This window comes from Pangasianodon hypophthalmus, chromosome 12 (assembly GCF_027358585.1).
Source record: "Pangasianodon hypophthalmus isolate fPanHyp1 chromosome 12, fPanHyp1.pri, whole genome shotgun sequence".
In the NCBI taxonomy this organism is placed as follows: domain Eukaryota; kingdom Metazoa; phylum Chordata; class Actinopteri; order Siluriformes; family Pangasiidae; genus Pangasianodon; species Pangasianodon hypophthalmus.
The window spans coordinates 11,203,608-11,218,665 of NC_069721.1; the positions used below are offsets into that span (position 1 = coordinate 11,203,608).

A 15,058-nucleotide genomic window follows, 5' to 3' on the forward strand; every position below is an offset into this window, starting at 1 on the left:
CTGTTCGGAAGTTAGTGATTATTATATTTGCAGTGAGCTACACTAGTATCTTTTTGAATTTAGAAGCATTTAATATCAGTGACTGCATGAAGTTGAATGATTGCTTTTGTTCAGAAAAAGTGCTGCTCAGCTCCCATCAGTTTATGGCCAGATGGGAATCTCAATGAAAGGATTAGGATATAATGTTTATATAACAATGACAAGCTGCCAGAAGAGGATTACTAGAAAGTACAGGGACATTTAACAAGTGCATGGAATTTCAACAATTTGTAACTGTACTGTGTGCACAAATAATATTATACATTAATATTAGGTAGTAATTAGCTATTTGATTAGGGTTCATTTTTATTCAGTAACTATGTGCACTTTTATGCAAAAAGTATTTAGTTATCCACAAAAACAAAATGATTTAAGCTTATCAAAACAGTCAGTGATGATAGTAGAAGAGTAATTCCAGTAGAGGAATTCAAGAGAAGCCAATGTCCACTCCATGGTATGTTTGAGAGCGCCACTCTGGCAGTGTGTGTGTTGTGGAACAGTGTGTCTTTGTGTGTGCAGTGAGGTCTGGAGCTGCAGGGACACACACACATGCTGAGCCACCTCACTTCAACACGGCAAATTCCTCTGTCGCTGGTGCTTACCAGAGAATCTTTAAAAACTTGTACACAAGTGGTTATTTAAGATGAGACTAACTTCAGTCTTTAGGAGGCATTAGAAGACTCTGTGTGAATTTCTGCTGTTGAAGGTTGGGATTTTTTTCTTTCTTTTAATTTTTGCAAAATTAAAAACAGTGATAGGACTGTCTTTCACTGGAAGCTGGAAAAGGTTCTTATGAGTCTTTATATATACTGTATGTACAGTATGGCAGAATTATTGATTTGATTCTCATAAGCATTTTCTTTTATTGTAGATTTAACTGTAATTTATTTGAAAATGTATTTAATTACTAGATAATGAAAATGCTAATGTAGGAGTTGATTTCCAGTTCACTTGTTAAAAATACCCATTCAAAGGAGGTCCCAATAGCATTAGTATCATCGAAATTAATGCATAAATGTAATACTGAACTGAACTGAAGCCACTGAATAAAATATGTGATATGTTTTAGGCTAGAACAACAAATGATCAGTTATGTCAAAGAGTTAAAAAAAAAAAAAGTTTCACGTCTTCTGTGTTGTACAGCTAGAGACCAAGATGTTTCTCCTTCCTACATGGGCTGTTATATTATTGTTTTTCCTCGGCATCCGGGAAGTGAAGCCAGGAAAGTGCCCCAAATTCTGCATGTGTGACAGCATTCAACTTACCGTGGCTTGTGTCAAGAAGAATCTAACAGAGATTCCACCGACCATTGATGAGGTACAATCAGTATGGTTAACATACTTATATAGGAGTTAAACTGGGGTCTTATAATATGATTGAAATGTTCACATCCAGGTATGAAGATGATGATAATAATTATAATACAAATAATAATAATAATAATGTAATACAGTTCATACTTTCATTTAAAAAATTTAAATGTTTTCCATCAGTCAAAGCAATTGTTATCTACTGTATATATTAATTTGATAATTAAAGCAAACTATGATCATTTAGATAGTTTAAAGTTTGTACTGAATAATTCAAACAAGTAAAGCTGAAAACCCAAGCCCTTAGGACAAGACTTATATCTCCATGACAATGTTAAGAACTTCATATATTGTATTGTTCCCACATTGTTGACACAGATCACAGTTAAGTTGGACCTGAGAGGTAATAACATACAGGAGCTTCCTACAGGAGCATTCAAACATACACCTTACCTCACCCACTTGTCTCTCCAACGCGCTGGTATCCGCAAAGTACGAGAAGGAGCTTTCCGCAGTCTCGGCCGCTTGGTCTTTCTCAACTTGGCCTACAATGACATCGATATTCTGTACCAAGTGAGACAAGCACTGCTCATTTACAAGACATGTTCATTTTGTATGGACCACATTGTGTTTGAACTGTTACATTCTCTGTATAGTTTACGTTAATATGAGGCTCTTTGCTACTGTTCATCTTGATCACAGGAGTCATTTGATGGGCTCTCCTCCCTGAAGCAGCTCCTCATTGACCACAACAGAATAGAGGAGATCCAGCCTGGAGCTTTCTCACAGCTGGGGTTTCTTAACCTCCTCTCCATCACTCACAACCAGCTGGTATACCTACCGAATATGGCTTTTCAGGGCCTGCAGAACATCAAGTGGTTACGGCTCAGTCACAACACACTCAATTACATTGACACTGAAACTTTTGCTGGCCTCTTCACTCTGAATCGTCTCAGTCTTGATAACAACGAGCTCCAGTTTTTCCCCACCGAGACCATGACAAGGTGAGCTTAATCCAATTTAGTGTGCTCTTGAAAGTTGGCATTATGTAGATTCTGTGGAAAAAAAATTGTAAATATAAGAAACATATGTCAGCCAGAGCTGAGAGATAAAGGTTTCTCATGTTTTTTCTCCATAGACTCCCTGAGGTGACGCGCCTAGACTTGAGTTACAATCCCATGACCTATCTTGGAGAGGAGGTAGTGTCTATGGCCAAGCTTACACACCTCTTTTTGGATCACAATTCCCTGCAGGATTTTTCCAGTGCAGCTGTTTTGCTCTCACCCAAGCTTACCCACCTTGACCTCAGCCATAACCAGCTGCGTGTCTTGCAGCCTTTGACCCTTGGTTCCCCTAAGCTGACTCGTCTCAACCTGGCAGGCAACCCAATCTACTGCAGCTGCTATCTGCGTCCACTGCGAGAGTGGGCAATGCAGGAGCGGGTACGTCTGGGAGGAACTTGTAGTGGTCCACCCCACCTGTCTGATGAGAGCCTCGATGCAGTGCAATCTGCTGATTTGCGCTGCCAGAGTCAGGAGGCCATGCTGAAAGCTGAGCTGGAGGAACAGAGAAGACTTCCACCACCACCGACAACCCCACCTGGTGACAAGGTCAAATGCCCAGACAACTGTGTTTGTGAAGTAAGGGAGTTTCCTGATAGTACAATGAAGAATTTTTCATGTTAGGTACTCTATTATTAATTAAATAATTAAATACAATCTCTGTTTTTACCTATAACCCTAGACTGAAAACCATCACGCATCCTGTGAGAAGCAGGGTCACACCAAAGTACCACGAGGCTTCTCTCCAGACACATGCTTGCTGGACTTACGTGACAATCACTTCCATTACATTGCTTCCAACAGTTTCCCAGGCCTGCCAGAAGTGGTTTCTCTTCATCTGCAGCGCTGTAAAATCCATGAAGTGGAAGATGGGGCCTTCAGTGGTATGAAAGGTCTGGTCTACCTCTATCTTTCAGAGAATCACCTCACATCACTGAGTCCAGCTGTATTCAAGGGTCTGCCCCAACTCACCTATCTTCATTTAGAGAAGAACCAATTTAAACAGTTTCCCAAAGGAGCTTTTACACTGCTGCCTGGCTTGTTGGCTCTACACTTGGAGGACAATGTCATCACTAAGCTTGAGACAGGAATCCTGACAGGTGCTGAGAAACTGAGGAGTCTTTTTCTCACCAAGAACGATATTACCAACATCGCTCCCAGGGCCTTTGACCCAGCACCTGACCTTGCTACACTGCACTTAGACAACAACAAGCTTAAGGAAGTGCCAACTAATGCCTTTCCAAAAACAAGTAGCTTGACAGAGCTTTATTTGTCCCACAATCCTATTCGTTGGATTGGGGCCGAAGCATTTCTTCCCATTGCAACCTCTCTGAAACATCTTTATCTCAGTAACATGAGTTTAGAAAAGGTGAGACTTAAGTACACAGTTACCAAATTAAAATGCAAATTTTATGTATCTACTCCACCTTTGTCACAGGGACAAAACAAACAATTATCTTGTAGTACGCTGTAATTACTGTATTACCTAACAATATACAAAAACAATATCGTGACCAAAAACATTTGCAAACATTCATCTGCTCTTAATTTCATACTAGAGATGATTACCTGTCTATTCCTATTATGATACCATAATAGCAATTTGTTTAATTTACTTTCCATGTACAGATGTCCAAGGATTCACTTGCTGGCATTGGGTCTGGACTACAGAGTCTTTTATTGGAGGGCAACCAGCTTGAGGATGTGCCTGACTTTAGTCCACTTACAGGGCTTGAGGTCATTAATCTGGCAGAGAATCCACTACTATGTGACTGCCCACTCCTACCTCTGCGCAAGTAAGGTTGCTTCCTGTTCTCCCTATCTCATTGTGTTAACATTACCTAACATTATGATATGACCTATCCATTGGTGGGGGAGCAATATGTGATCCTGGCACCAAATCATTTGAGTGTGGTTAACTTTTTAAATGGTGTGTTTATTCTCCTCTGCAAAAAAAGGTCTTATGATACTTTTCAACACACTGGTGTGAAAAAAATACAAATCAACAACAAAGTTGCCAGTGCTTAGGCTCCAGCTTACAGTTCCCTCTAAAAGTATTGGAACAGTATGGTCAAATCTTTTGTTTTTGCTATACACTGACATTTGAGTTTGAGATCATATGTGTATGAAATGATAGATCAGATCAGAATTTCAGCTTTCATTTCCTGATATGTACACCTAGATCTGTTAAACAACTTAGAACATGGCACCTTTTGTTAGAACCAACTAATTTTTCAAGTGATCAAAAATATTGGAACATGTGACTGACAGGTTTTTCTTGTTGCTCAGGTGTGCCCTGTTAGATTGATTGTTTAAACATTTAATAGTTCTGAATGTCTACTCTTGGTTTGTGCCCTGGGTTTTGCCTGTGAAGACCGCATTTGTTGTTAAAAAGTATAAAGCAGAATGAAGATCAGAGAGCTGTCTATAGGAGAAAAGCAAGCCTTTTTGAAGAGCCATTACACAAGCATAGACAATACAACAATTAGAAATGTCCTGAAAAAGAAAGAAACCACTGTTGCACTAACAACTACACATGGAACAGGTCGGCCAAGGAAAACAACAGCAGTTGATGAAGGGGAAAAAAGTGGAAGGTTTTAGACTAGCCAAGTCAATCACAAGACCTTAACCCACTTGAGCATGCATTTCATGTCCTGAAGAGGAGACTGAAGGGAAAAACCCCACAAAACAAACAACAACTGAAAGAAGCTGTGGTACAAGCCTGGAAAATGCATCAGTTTGGTGATGTCAGTGGGTCACCAGCTTGATGCAGTTATTGCAAGCAAGAGATCTGCAACCAAATTTTAAGTGTTATTTATGTTATTGTAGTATCTTTTGCTCACCAGAAAAAATTGGGTGGTCTGCCACCAAAGGTGCCATATTCTAAGCTGTTTAACACATCTAGATGTAAATATCAGGAAATGAAAGCTGAAATTCTGATCTATCATCTCATATTCTCATATCTTTTGATCTCAAACTCAAATGCATTCAGTATATAGTTTAAAAAAAAAAAAAAGAAAGAAAGAGAGAATTGGCTTTGCTGTTCCAATAGTGTCAGAGGGGACTATATATCAGTATATGTGTGTTAAGGCAGACTCATCCTGGGTGTGCACATTTGTTTGGTTCTGTGATCTGTATGTTTAATCATCAGCATATTATAATGCTGTTATTGTAATTATATGTGCATGCACTGCATTTTATATTTTTACAAAAATTTTTCTGCAGGTGGCTAGAGAGGGTCAACCTGAAGGTGAGAGCCAAATGTGGTTACCCACCTGAGCTCAAAGGCCAAAGAGTCAAGGACATTCATGTTTTCAAGAGCTGTCCAGGACAGGGGCCTCCTCTTTCCCAGAATCTGAAGATCTCCAAACCACCAAAGAGCACAAAATCCAAACCAGCCCTTGTCAATGCACGAAAAATAATCAAAACTACTAAAGCTAAGCCCAAACCACGCAAGAATGCAAAATCTCACTTAGTGCAGAAGCCTAGTGCTAAGAACCAAAAGGCTGTGTGAGATTACAAAACATTTCTAAGAGAAATATTATTTATGACATTTCTAAATCAGGTATTTAACAATGTTTTACTTAATTTCACAACAAACAATATCTTCTTTTTCCATTAACAAGTTGCCTAATAGCAAACGTTGTCTGTCAGATCTTACACTCAGAAGTAGTTAACAGTTTAGCACTCAATGATATTGGTCTAGTCTTATTTTAATATAATCTATTTTTACCTTGTAAAGTTAAGGCTGTGTTTTCATGTATCTTATTAATTCCTGTTCATTCATCATAGTTATGGTTTGGATGAAAGTAGTGTACATTTATTGGTATTAACAAACTGACACAGAAAATGAGCTTCGTTAGTGTGTGTGAGGAAAAAGGTAGAAAGAACAAGAAATAATATACAAAATCACAGAAACCACCAAGTGTGCCCTCTTTTTTTGCTCAGGATTTTGTCAGCTGAGGTGCTTTTTGACACTGGAAGAGAGAACAGTATTCATTTAATGTCCAACAGTACACAGCTGTTTTGATGCAATCTGTGAACCCATGTACCCTGGAGTCTGGTGATTCATTCTGGGCTTTCTTCTTTCAGTAAAGAAGGTGGAGGAGTGTGGAATCCAGTGCTTTCATTGCCTTCAAGGTCAGGGGTAATAGGGGTCTCCATCTCCATCTCCTCCACTTTCACTTTAACAGAAATAACTGCATACAAAAAAATATGCATTTCCATGAATGATTATTAAATTCAGGTAAATGGGAAAAACATATTTTAGAACACTAGCAGTACATACTCTCTTCCTCTGGCTCAGTTTTTAGAGTTATGATTGGCATGTTCATGGGCTGCATGGGTGTGTCTGCAGGCAGAGTTGGCATGTCTTGGGGCTGAGTAGGTACAGGCTGATTGTCTGACTGGAGATCTTGCTGAGGAGCTGAGGTTTTTGATGCGTCATCACTTGTTTTTTTCTTTACATATCTTCTCTCTACAGTTCCCAGAAATGTAAATTTGTAAAAAATAAAGAGTCCAATTAAAAAAGAAGGTACAACTATTGTACAATTGTTTTAAGAAGTAATGTGTACAAATTATATGAAATATATTTACAACAAATGATAAATGTTGCCAAGAAGAAAAAAAAAAAAAACAAGACAAGCAACATGACTGGAAACAGGAAAAATACGTACTCTTTTTACCAGTTGATTTTTTGCTTGTACGTTCCTGTGGTTCTGTAATAAATAAAAATAAAAATAAAAAACGTAAATAATAGTTATCGTGACAGATTCACTTTAAGTTCAATATGTTTTATTTATTCATTTTTCTTATAAAATGTCTAACAAACATACTTTCAGTTGCATATACATGTAATTAAACAATAGTTAGTTCTGGTCCACCAATTTGATTGGACAAGAGTGCTGATATTTAGTATACCAGCACTGGGACATTTCACTGTTGGTATCCCTCTGCTTGTTTGTGTTCGTACTACAGGCTGTCAGTCAGTCTGTGCATGGAATGACATGGCATGACATTAGGAAATATTTTCGTTGACAGAGCAAAAATAAACAAAATATTTGGCCATACTGTGTCTGAAATGTCAGTAACTTGATATTAATTGTTTGTTTATAGAACTGTTGTATAAAAGCAATATCACACTCATAATCGTACCATTGTACTGAATGTCAGCATGGCTGTGATTCGGCTGTAGGCATGAGGCCGCAGGTAATCACCGCTGTGCTATTATCTAGTATAACAGCACTCTCGCTCTGGCACGATATTCCTTAATTATTGTATGTTGATGACTATATGTAGCGCCAAATGTAGTATTGGACTTGGTAAGAAGGCTATTGCTGAGAGAAGCCTATAAAATTTACTCTCAGGCAATAACTACTCATTATAGGGGTCTCGTTTATTTATAAATCCTGAAATACAAAAATAAAGACACTGGTCATCATTACATGGGTTCCCTCTACCTGGGCCAATGGGGGGCTGAAGCTGATATCCCGTGAGTTCACACCAGCCCACAGGGTAGATATCAGGGGATTCACAGTCCACCCACTGATCAAACTCTGACTCCCAGCCATCAAAGTGCAGCAAAAGCAGGCGACCCACACAGCGCTGCACAGTGGCCACACACACCAACCGAGGCTCCATTAGGTCCACTGCCTCCAGCTTCATGCCGGGGGCAAAGCTGTGCTCTACAGCATCCTGGAGAAGGGAGACAAGAGGGTTGTTAGCACTTAACTCTATTATTGGTTTGTACACACACAAATGAGTGACTAATGAAATGTGAGGGCAGAATATTTTACTGTGTTAAATAGTCTGCGTGGAGCAGCCTCTGCTCCCATTTCTTCCAAGTATTTGGTCCATGTGAAGGTTGCCTGATCATATCCTAGTGAAAGAGAAAACAATTTCAATTTATCTTAATATAATGTACGGGAGATTATGCAGTCTGAGAATTTTATATAAAAAAAAGCTCATACCAGGGGGTAGAGTGAGGGGTATGTCATTGCTTTGACAATATCCTGTGGGTAAGATGGCATGTGAGCTAGCATGGTAGCAAAACCAGTCTGAGCCATCTCCAATCTCCACACCGTCAATACTGACCATGAGATAGCCATCGAAGAGCACCTAACGGACCAGGAAATATATTCCAATCAGTGATTACAATCAATGTAATATAATTCACTCCACCGAAAGTTTAGGAACGTTCTGCTGTTCATTGAACACAGCAAATTACTAATCAAGATTCAGCATGTGCAGTGCATGAAAAAAATTTAATGTAATTTCAAGCAAAGCTGTAAATGCTTGAGACCTGAGGTTAGAGAACTGTTTTTTGAGAACTGCTATAATTCAATTAAGTAAGGTCACAAAATACTAATGTTATAGTAGCATTCTTTGCAAACCGACAAGAACATCATTGCTGTACCTTTCGAACGGAAGCTACACAGATGTTCCCCAGGTTCAGAGGATCGATGGCCTCCAATTTCATGCCCTCTGTGAAAAACCCTCCTTCCATATAAACAGTCCTTAACTAAAATTCATAAAAAATAGCTCAGTAATGAAGATTTCTAAACAATTTCATAAAGAATGACAGAATGCCCATAAACAGAATGACCATTAACAAATCACTAAACTAAGAGCTGAAATAGTTGCCAGCATGAGACAGACACTGACCTTTTTGAACTGACCTGGCACACTATCACAGAAAACTTTACGGAATGCTGGATGACTGCTCATATCAACAGACTTATCTGTGAAGAAAGCATACAGAGTCTCAACTAAAATCCTGGCTCTTAAAGTACATTTTAACTTCTCAAAATGTATTTTGTGTGATGCACCAAAATATGAAACATCTGTAAATTAAGCAACAAAAAAAAAAAAAAAAAAAAAAAAAAAAGATTTTCTTGCCAAAGAAAAATGTAAACACCAAAAAAATATTCATTCAAAATGTATGAATTGTATTATTTGCTAATTAAAATAATCATTAAACATACATTGTCATGCCTTTGCGGTCATTTGTAGACACAGAACTACAATTTAAAATGAAATTGAAAATGAAATGTTTAAAATTTAAAATGAAATGTTACTTATCCAGAAAAACATTTGCACACACAGTATGTACACTCTAAGTAGAAGACAGTTCTCCTGGCCACCGTTACCTGTCTCCTTAATGAGATGACCCACTCTAACTGACCAGTTTATGGGGTGTATAAGGGGGCTCAACATGTGACACCAGAAATCTGAGAGCACTTCCCCTGAGGCTCCAAGCCCTGCATCTTCATATATAAGCCTTAGACGGCCCCCAATCACAGTGTCTACCACTGCTGTACGGGTTCGGCTGACCAGAGAGCGATCCACTACTTCTACACGGACCCCCTGCCTGAAGGGACACTTCATACTCTCTGCCATCTGATAGAGAAAGAGACAAAGAGAAAAGAAAGAAATATAGAGCTTTGTTCTGTATATAGAAAACTGGAGAATATGGGACACAGTGTGAATCTGGTGTTACCACTGCATGAAAATCCACAGGTATTGTAGATGCTCCTACAAGTTTCTGCATCAAGTATGATTTCCAATCAATTATACGTTTGTTGATATCTGAGGGAAAAAAACAAAAACAAATTGAACTCCAGGAAACAACATACACAGTATCTTACTGTTACTTTTTCTTTTTAAACAAAGTACTACGGGATTTATCATCAGACATTTTCTGACTTACCCTGAGGTGGAACGAGTAGTTTGCTGTTCACTGCGCACCAGCCAATAGGATGGACATCAGCGATACCCAGGTTACACCAAAAATCATAACTATCATCATCTTCAAAACCCACGTATCGTAACAGGGCCTTGTAACCTGAGTGAAGAAAAGACTAAGAATACTGCTCCAAACAGTTCCAAAGGTTATGTTCTAAACATAAAACACTGCAGCATGTGTTTAGAAGAGATGTGTCTGCAGAGATTAGAAGAAAAATCATGATAATTAAAGGTTAAAAATCATCAGTACTGTATGAGACACAGAGATAACTGTGTAGTCGCTACATATTCACCTGTAAACTTAATAGTAAACCTTTTACTTGCATTGAAGTTATGAAGCTTTAGTTTAAACCCCTTCAGTTCAAGTGAACAATTTGGCATAAAAGTATAGCTATTACAAATTTAATAGCAGTTAATATTTTATTGTCATTTTAAATAAATAATATTGATAAGATTGCAATACATCATGGACACTTGACCATCTTGGATTGTCTCGGATGTGCATTAGTTTAACAGTGCTCATGCAAATGTTCTCATAATTGACTATAATAAATGTGCTAAACAATTTGGTACCAGCAAGTCGAATGACAGTGGCAATCCAGTAAACCTTGGTCAGCAAAGTAGTGCGAGTATTCAGGACCTCCACTTGCAATCCCACCTCAATGTCCTCCCACTGAGCACAGAGCGGTACCTGTGTGGCCAAGAATCAGCACTCAAATACACAAGTGTGTCGATAGTCCATAATTAATATTACACTAAAAAAAAAAAAAAAAAAAAAAAAAAAAAAAAAAAAAAAAAGTGTGACATAAATTAGAGAAAATGTACAATAAATTTGTACATGCAAAAGTAAAAATGTACTACTGGTCCATTGTTCTCTATAGCACTTTCTACTCCACGTATAACCAATAAACACTGCAAAATACAAAATTAAGTTTTTTATCTGACTGATATTATAGTATTAGTGTACTTATGTGCTGATTTTAGCTGTTTTTAAAATTACAACCTGAAGGATAAACACTCACATGTCTGAAGCAGGACACTGGGGCAGCGAGGCAGCTGTGTTTCTCAAGGTAACATCCCCAGTTAAAACCAGAAGAGGCTGGAGAAAGGAAAATAAATATATGACTGTGTGCACCAAAAAAGTATATACACCAATATATAGTATGCACATGTGAGTCGCACCATCTTTCTTAACAGCTGTGCCGCCATGATGACGATCTGTGACTTCTACCTGAGCGGAAGCATTGGTCTGTGGTGCATGAGCTTTCCGAAGAGGCCTTCCCTAAACGTGGACACACAAAGGTGTTCGATTAATTATAACATCTATAAGCATCCAAAGAATGTCAGACAGAATTCATTTAGTTCACATTAATCTACTTATATTCTAAAAATGTGCAGCCTTTTTAGACACACCCTCTTCCTTTAACATATTCACTTCATAGATGATTTCACTGCTCACCTGTAACCGTGCCATTATAGAGGATTTTTTAGAGTTGGAAGAGAAGGAGCGGGAGCAGGATGGACTGCAGAAGCGCTTGGATCTGGAGTAAAAACTGCCCCGGGTTCCAGAAATGCCACACATTTCACAAACCGCTGCAGACAAGCAAGTCAAACATACTCAAGAAAAGTCAATTACAAGTGTGAAGATGGCTAAACTCTTCACTAATTACTGATTTTTGTCTCTCTACACAAAATATTCATTAATCACTTCTCAAAAGAGTACTCTCGTGCTGCATTAATTATCTTGGGAAACTCACTGTTAGTGAGGGATAGAAATAACATTTGTCCAATAAAGGTAGTTGCAGCAAAATCTTTTTTTCAGTGCATTTCTTATGCTGTGAATTTACCAATCTAAAGTTAACATGCAATTAACAATATACTGGGCATCTTTGAGTATGAGTATTAAGTATTATTAAGTATTAATTGTGTCTTAAGCACCTTAATCACAAATGGCATAATGTCTTATGGATTATGTGCATATATGCAATACAGTAAAGCAGTTGACGATACTTTATTATTTTTTTTAAGTTATACCTGGTTCATCAGCATATTCCACAGGAGAGAGTGGGGCAAATGTAGGACTAATATGCCCATCTTCATCAGACAGAAGCTGTTCTTTGTGCTCTTCATCCTTTGTTTCCTTCTCTTTCTCTGCAGCATCCACGTCTGCATTCAGAGAGGGCCAACCTTCCTTCATGACAAAACAAAATATAGAATGTATTCAGAGGCGGTACATCTAATAGCCAATAAATCTTAGGGCAGTGGTTCTCAACCATTAATGCATCTATTATATCTATTGACTTATTTCGGATTCCCAATGCACCTTTGGAGGATAATCACTAACTCTGTAGCCCTTGAACACCTGAATGAGGTGTATCATGGGCAGGAGGATCCTTGTCCATATGGGGGACCAATGCCTGAATTAATCAACTCTGCAATAAAGAGAGGAGAAGTTTTCCAAGTACTCACCGAGTCCCGCTTCTGATACTCTGTGCTCACACTTTGCTTCTTCCCCTTTGGACTGCATACAGCGCAGGTGGTGCCATGACCTCCACAGTTAGTGCAAGGCGGTCGGATAAAAATAGTTGGAATGGCACCTTCCTTCAGCTTGAGCCCTTTAGAACCCATGGCCTTGGTGACTGTGGTGGGACGGGGCTCAAAACAGTCCTTACTAAAATGTTCAGAGCACAAGAAAGAGAAAGTCTTGGCCACCCAGTTGTGGCGAGTTTTTTGTACCTGCTTTTCCCATTTTAGAAACTCACCACGGTCCTTGGGAAATCTGAACATACTAACATTGTCCCGATATGACTTTCCACAGCCATATGCTACACAGTGGTTGGGCATTTTATGATTTTCAGGTGTTTACTTGGATTAATCTATGACTCTCTAGTTCTTTGACAAGGTCAGATCATTTCCCCCTGAAAGTATATCTGAAAGAAATGACAGTCAGAAAAAGAGTATATTGTTTGTTATTAGTATTAAAACATGAATCTGTATCAATAATTATAGCTGATGCAAAAATAATATATTACATTAGTGCTACTAAACAGCCTTCATTCGTGTATGTCTTACAGTTCAGCAGCACGTTCTGCAAATTTCCATAACAGCAGCTCACAGCTCACAGACATTCACTGCGGGGGTGATTATTAATAATGAGGGTTTCACAAATAAACCAAACAAATCGCAGTAAAATGACCCCCAAAACAATACTGCATTAATATTTCAGTCGAAATACTAACTATGCGTTTTTCAAAATAAAAACTAACATTCAACCATAAAAGCCCTCCAAACGCTTACACACTTCTTCTGCGCCTTTTTTGGGATTGTGGACTTAATGTCGAAAGGCGCATTACTGCCACCAAGTGGAGATAAACTGCTACACCACAGTTCAAACGCCTCGCGCAAATCTGTGGCTGCAGCTGGGAATATGGCACATATTTATATACGATCTGGTAGATTCGACCCTTATTCCTCCTCATGTACATTATCATTGTTATTATTGTTACTCTACGCCATATTATTAGTATTATATTATTACGCTACAAAAGCATACAACAGTAGCTTGTTACTCACCGCGGTTCCATGGTGTAATGGTTAGCACTCTGGACTCTGAATCCAGCGATCCGAGTTCAAATCTCGGTGGAACCTGTCAAAGCTTTTCACATGTGTGAGAACCACTCACTAGCTGTACGCAGCTCCCCACTGTTTAAAAAAAAACACTTTACAAACTAATTATGTTCGTTTTATTCCAAATTCCGGGAACGACATTAAAATAAGCAGTACAGAAGAAGACAACATACAAGCAAGTGCTTTCCCATGACTAGAAAATGGGCAAGAAGTGTATTAGTAATGCAACAATCAAAACTGTATTTTTGAATGTGTGCTTAATGTATATGTGTACTTTTATTCCCCTTGCCACTAAAGACTTTTTTTCGGGTCTTATCCTTTTTTCCCCCCACTCTCTCTGACAGAAATTTTTGGTTATGTTTCTTTCACTCTTTTGCTTCTGTCTACTGTAGGTCTGTTTATTATTATTTCTTTTTGTAATTGCTTTGATATCTTATTCCACCCTTCTCCATCACTGTGGTGTCAATATTTTCTTTGTTTATTTTGTTATAAAAAGAAATAACAAAGTAAATACATATAAGTCATTAGATACCTTAATGAAGCACATTTAAATAAATTAACTACAGCATTAATGGGCATGCAAACTTTCAAGCCTGCTAAGCTACTGTAACTGTTTACTAGATGTAACTGATGCAGTATTTATGCCATACTGTAACATGTTTTCAGTAGGAAAACACCATCAAATGCACATGGAATGTTCTGTTTTGTAGATAAACTGTTAAACAGAAGTGCGTTTAAATTTTTTTTCTCCTCAGAAGGCTTTTGTACATACCTGTATAGTGGAGTCACTCCTCAGTGTAGAGTCCACTGTCTGAAAATAAAAAGCATTACCTACCAATTACCCTAACCGTAAGGATAGCATTCTGCTTCATGTCATTAAACTGAAAATGAGAACATGATATCAGGTATCAGGTGAGTTCAGTAATTTCAGACTTTTTTTAAAAAAAAATACATATTACTCCTATTTTGGAGACCAAAAGTAATTGGACATTAGCTGTTGGATTGTTTCTAAACCCTCAGTGTATCACTGCAACATTAGTTAAAGCCACATGTGGCATTTTAATCTGGAGTTTGTGTCTATGAACCAGGGGCGCCTCAGTGAGGGGAAATAGTGGAACTGACTATTTAGGGCCCCTAGCTGTGGTGTGTGAAATGCCCCATGAGAACCGAAGAGGTGTCAATGAATCAGAGAAATAATAATTTTAAAAAAGTCATTTGAAAAAAGTGGATAAGCAGTAAAAAGGCACTGTTGGGGTTATCAACCACACACACACACAA

General features: G+C 38.3%; 2 protein-coding genes and 1 non-coding gene across 3 annotated transcripts; 2 read left to right on the plus strand and 1 right to left on the minus strand.

Moving 5' to 3' along the window:
- The first annotated feature begins 18 nt into the window (after positions 1–18).
- chadlb (chondroadherin-like b) lies at positions 19–5,934 on the plus strand. The gene is made up of 8 exons (XM_026915923.3): positions 19–745; positions 1,183–1,356; positions 1,728–1,922; positions 2,052–2,353; positions 2,488–2,989; positions 3,093–3,779; positions 4,040–4,206; positions 5,636–5,934. Exons 2-8 carry the CDS (start codon positions 1,195–1,197, stop codon positions 5,922–5,924), a joined length of 2,304 nt encoding a protein of 767 aa, XP_026771724.3. The 5' UTR covers positions 19–745; positions 1,183–1,194; the 3' UTR covers positions 5,925–5,934.
- A 37-nt stretch (positions 5,935–5,971) lies between these two features.
- l3mbtl2 (L3MBTL histone methyl-lysine binding protein 2) lies at positions 5,972–13,476 on the minus strand. Its single transcript, XM_026915919.3, has 18 exons — positions 13,226–13,476; positions 12,623–13,083; positions 12,188–12,344; positions 11,613–11,746; positions 11,336–11,435; positions 11,176–11,252; positions 10,727–10,844; positions 10,119–10,253; positions 9,909–9,997; positions 9,559–9,808; positions 9,074–9,150; positions 8,826–8,930; positions 8,380–8,527; positions 8,206–8,288; positions 7,870–8,104; positions 7,087–7,128; positions 6,699–6,887; positions 5,972–6,609 (listed from the first exon to the last, which is right to left on the minus strand). The coding sequence occupies exons 2-18, from the start codon at positions 12,995–12,997 to the stop codon at positions 6,479–6,481; spliced, it is 2,445 nt and encodes an 814-aa protein (XP_026771720.3). The 5' UTR covers positions 12,998–13,083; positions 13,226–13,476; the 3' UTR covers positions 5,972–6,478.
- A 253-nt stretch (positions 13,477–13,729) lies between these two features.
- Positions 13,730–13,801, plus strand: trnaq-cug (transfer RNA glutamine (anticodon CUG)). Its single transcript has one exon. It is a non-coding gene; the product is annotated as a tRNA-Gln (tRNA).
- Positions 13,802–15,058: the final 1,257 nt, after the last annotated feature.

Excerpts from the sequence above, each read along its gene's own strand:
- chadlb (XM_026915923.3), top strand. The coding sequence starts at position 1,195 with ATGTTTCTCCTTCCTACATGGGCTGTTATATTATTGTTTTTCCTCGGC. Across the intron at positions 2,354-2,487 it reads CCCACCGAGACCATGACAAG|ACTCCCTGAGGTGACGCGCC; the intron begins GTGAGCTTAATC and ends TTTTCTCCATAG. Across the intron at positions 2,990-3,092 it reads CAGACAACTGTGTTTGTGAA|ACTGAAAACCATCACGCATC; the intron begins GTAAGGGAGTTT and ends CTATAACCCTAG.
- l3mbtl2 (XM_026915919.3), bottom strand. The coding sequence starts at position 12,997 with ATGCCCAACCACTGTGTAGCATATGGCTGTGGAAAGTCATATCGGGAC. Across the intron at positions 11,436-11,612 it reads CTATAATGGCACGGTTACAG|GGAAGGCCTCTTCGGAAAGC; the intron begins GTGAGCAGTGAA and ends GTCCACGTTTAG. Across the intron at positions 8,931-9,073 it reads TGCCAGGTCAGTTCAAAAAG|TTAAGGACTGTTTATATGGA; the intron begins GTCAGTGTCTGT and ends TATGAATTTTAG.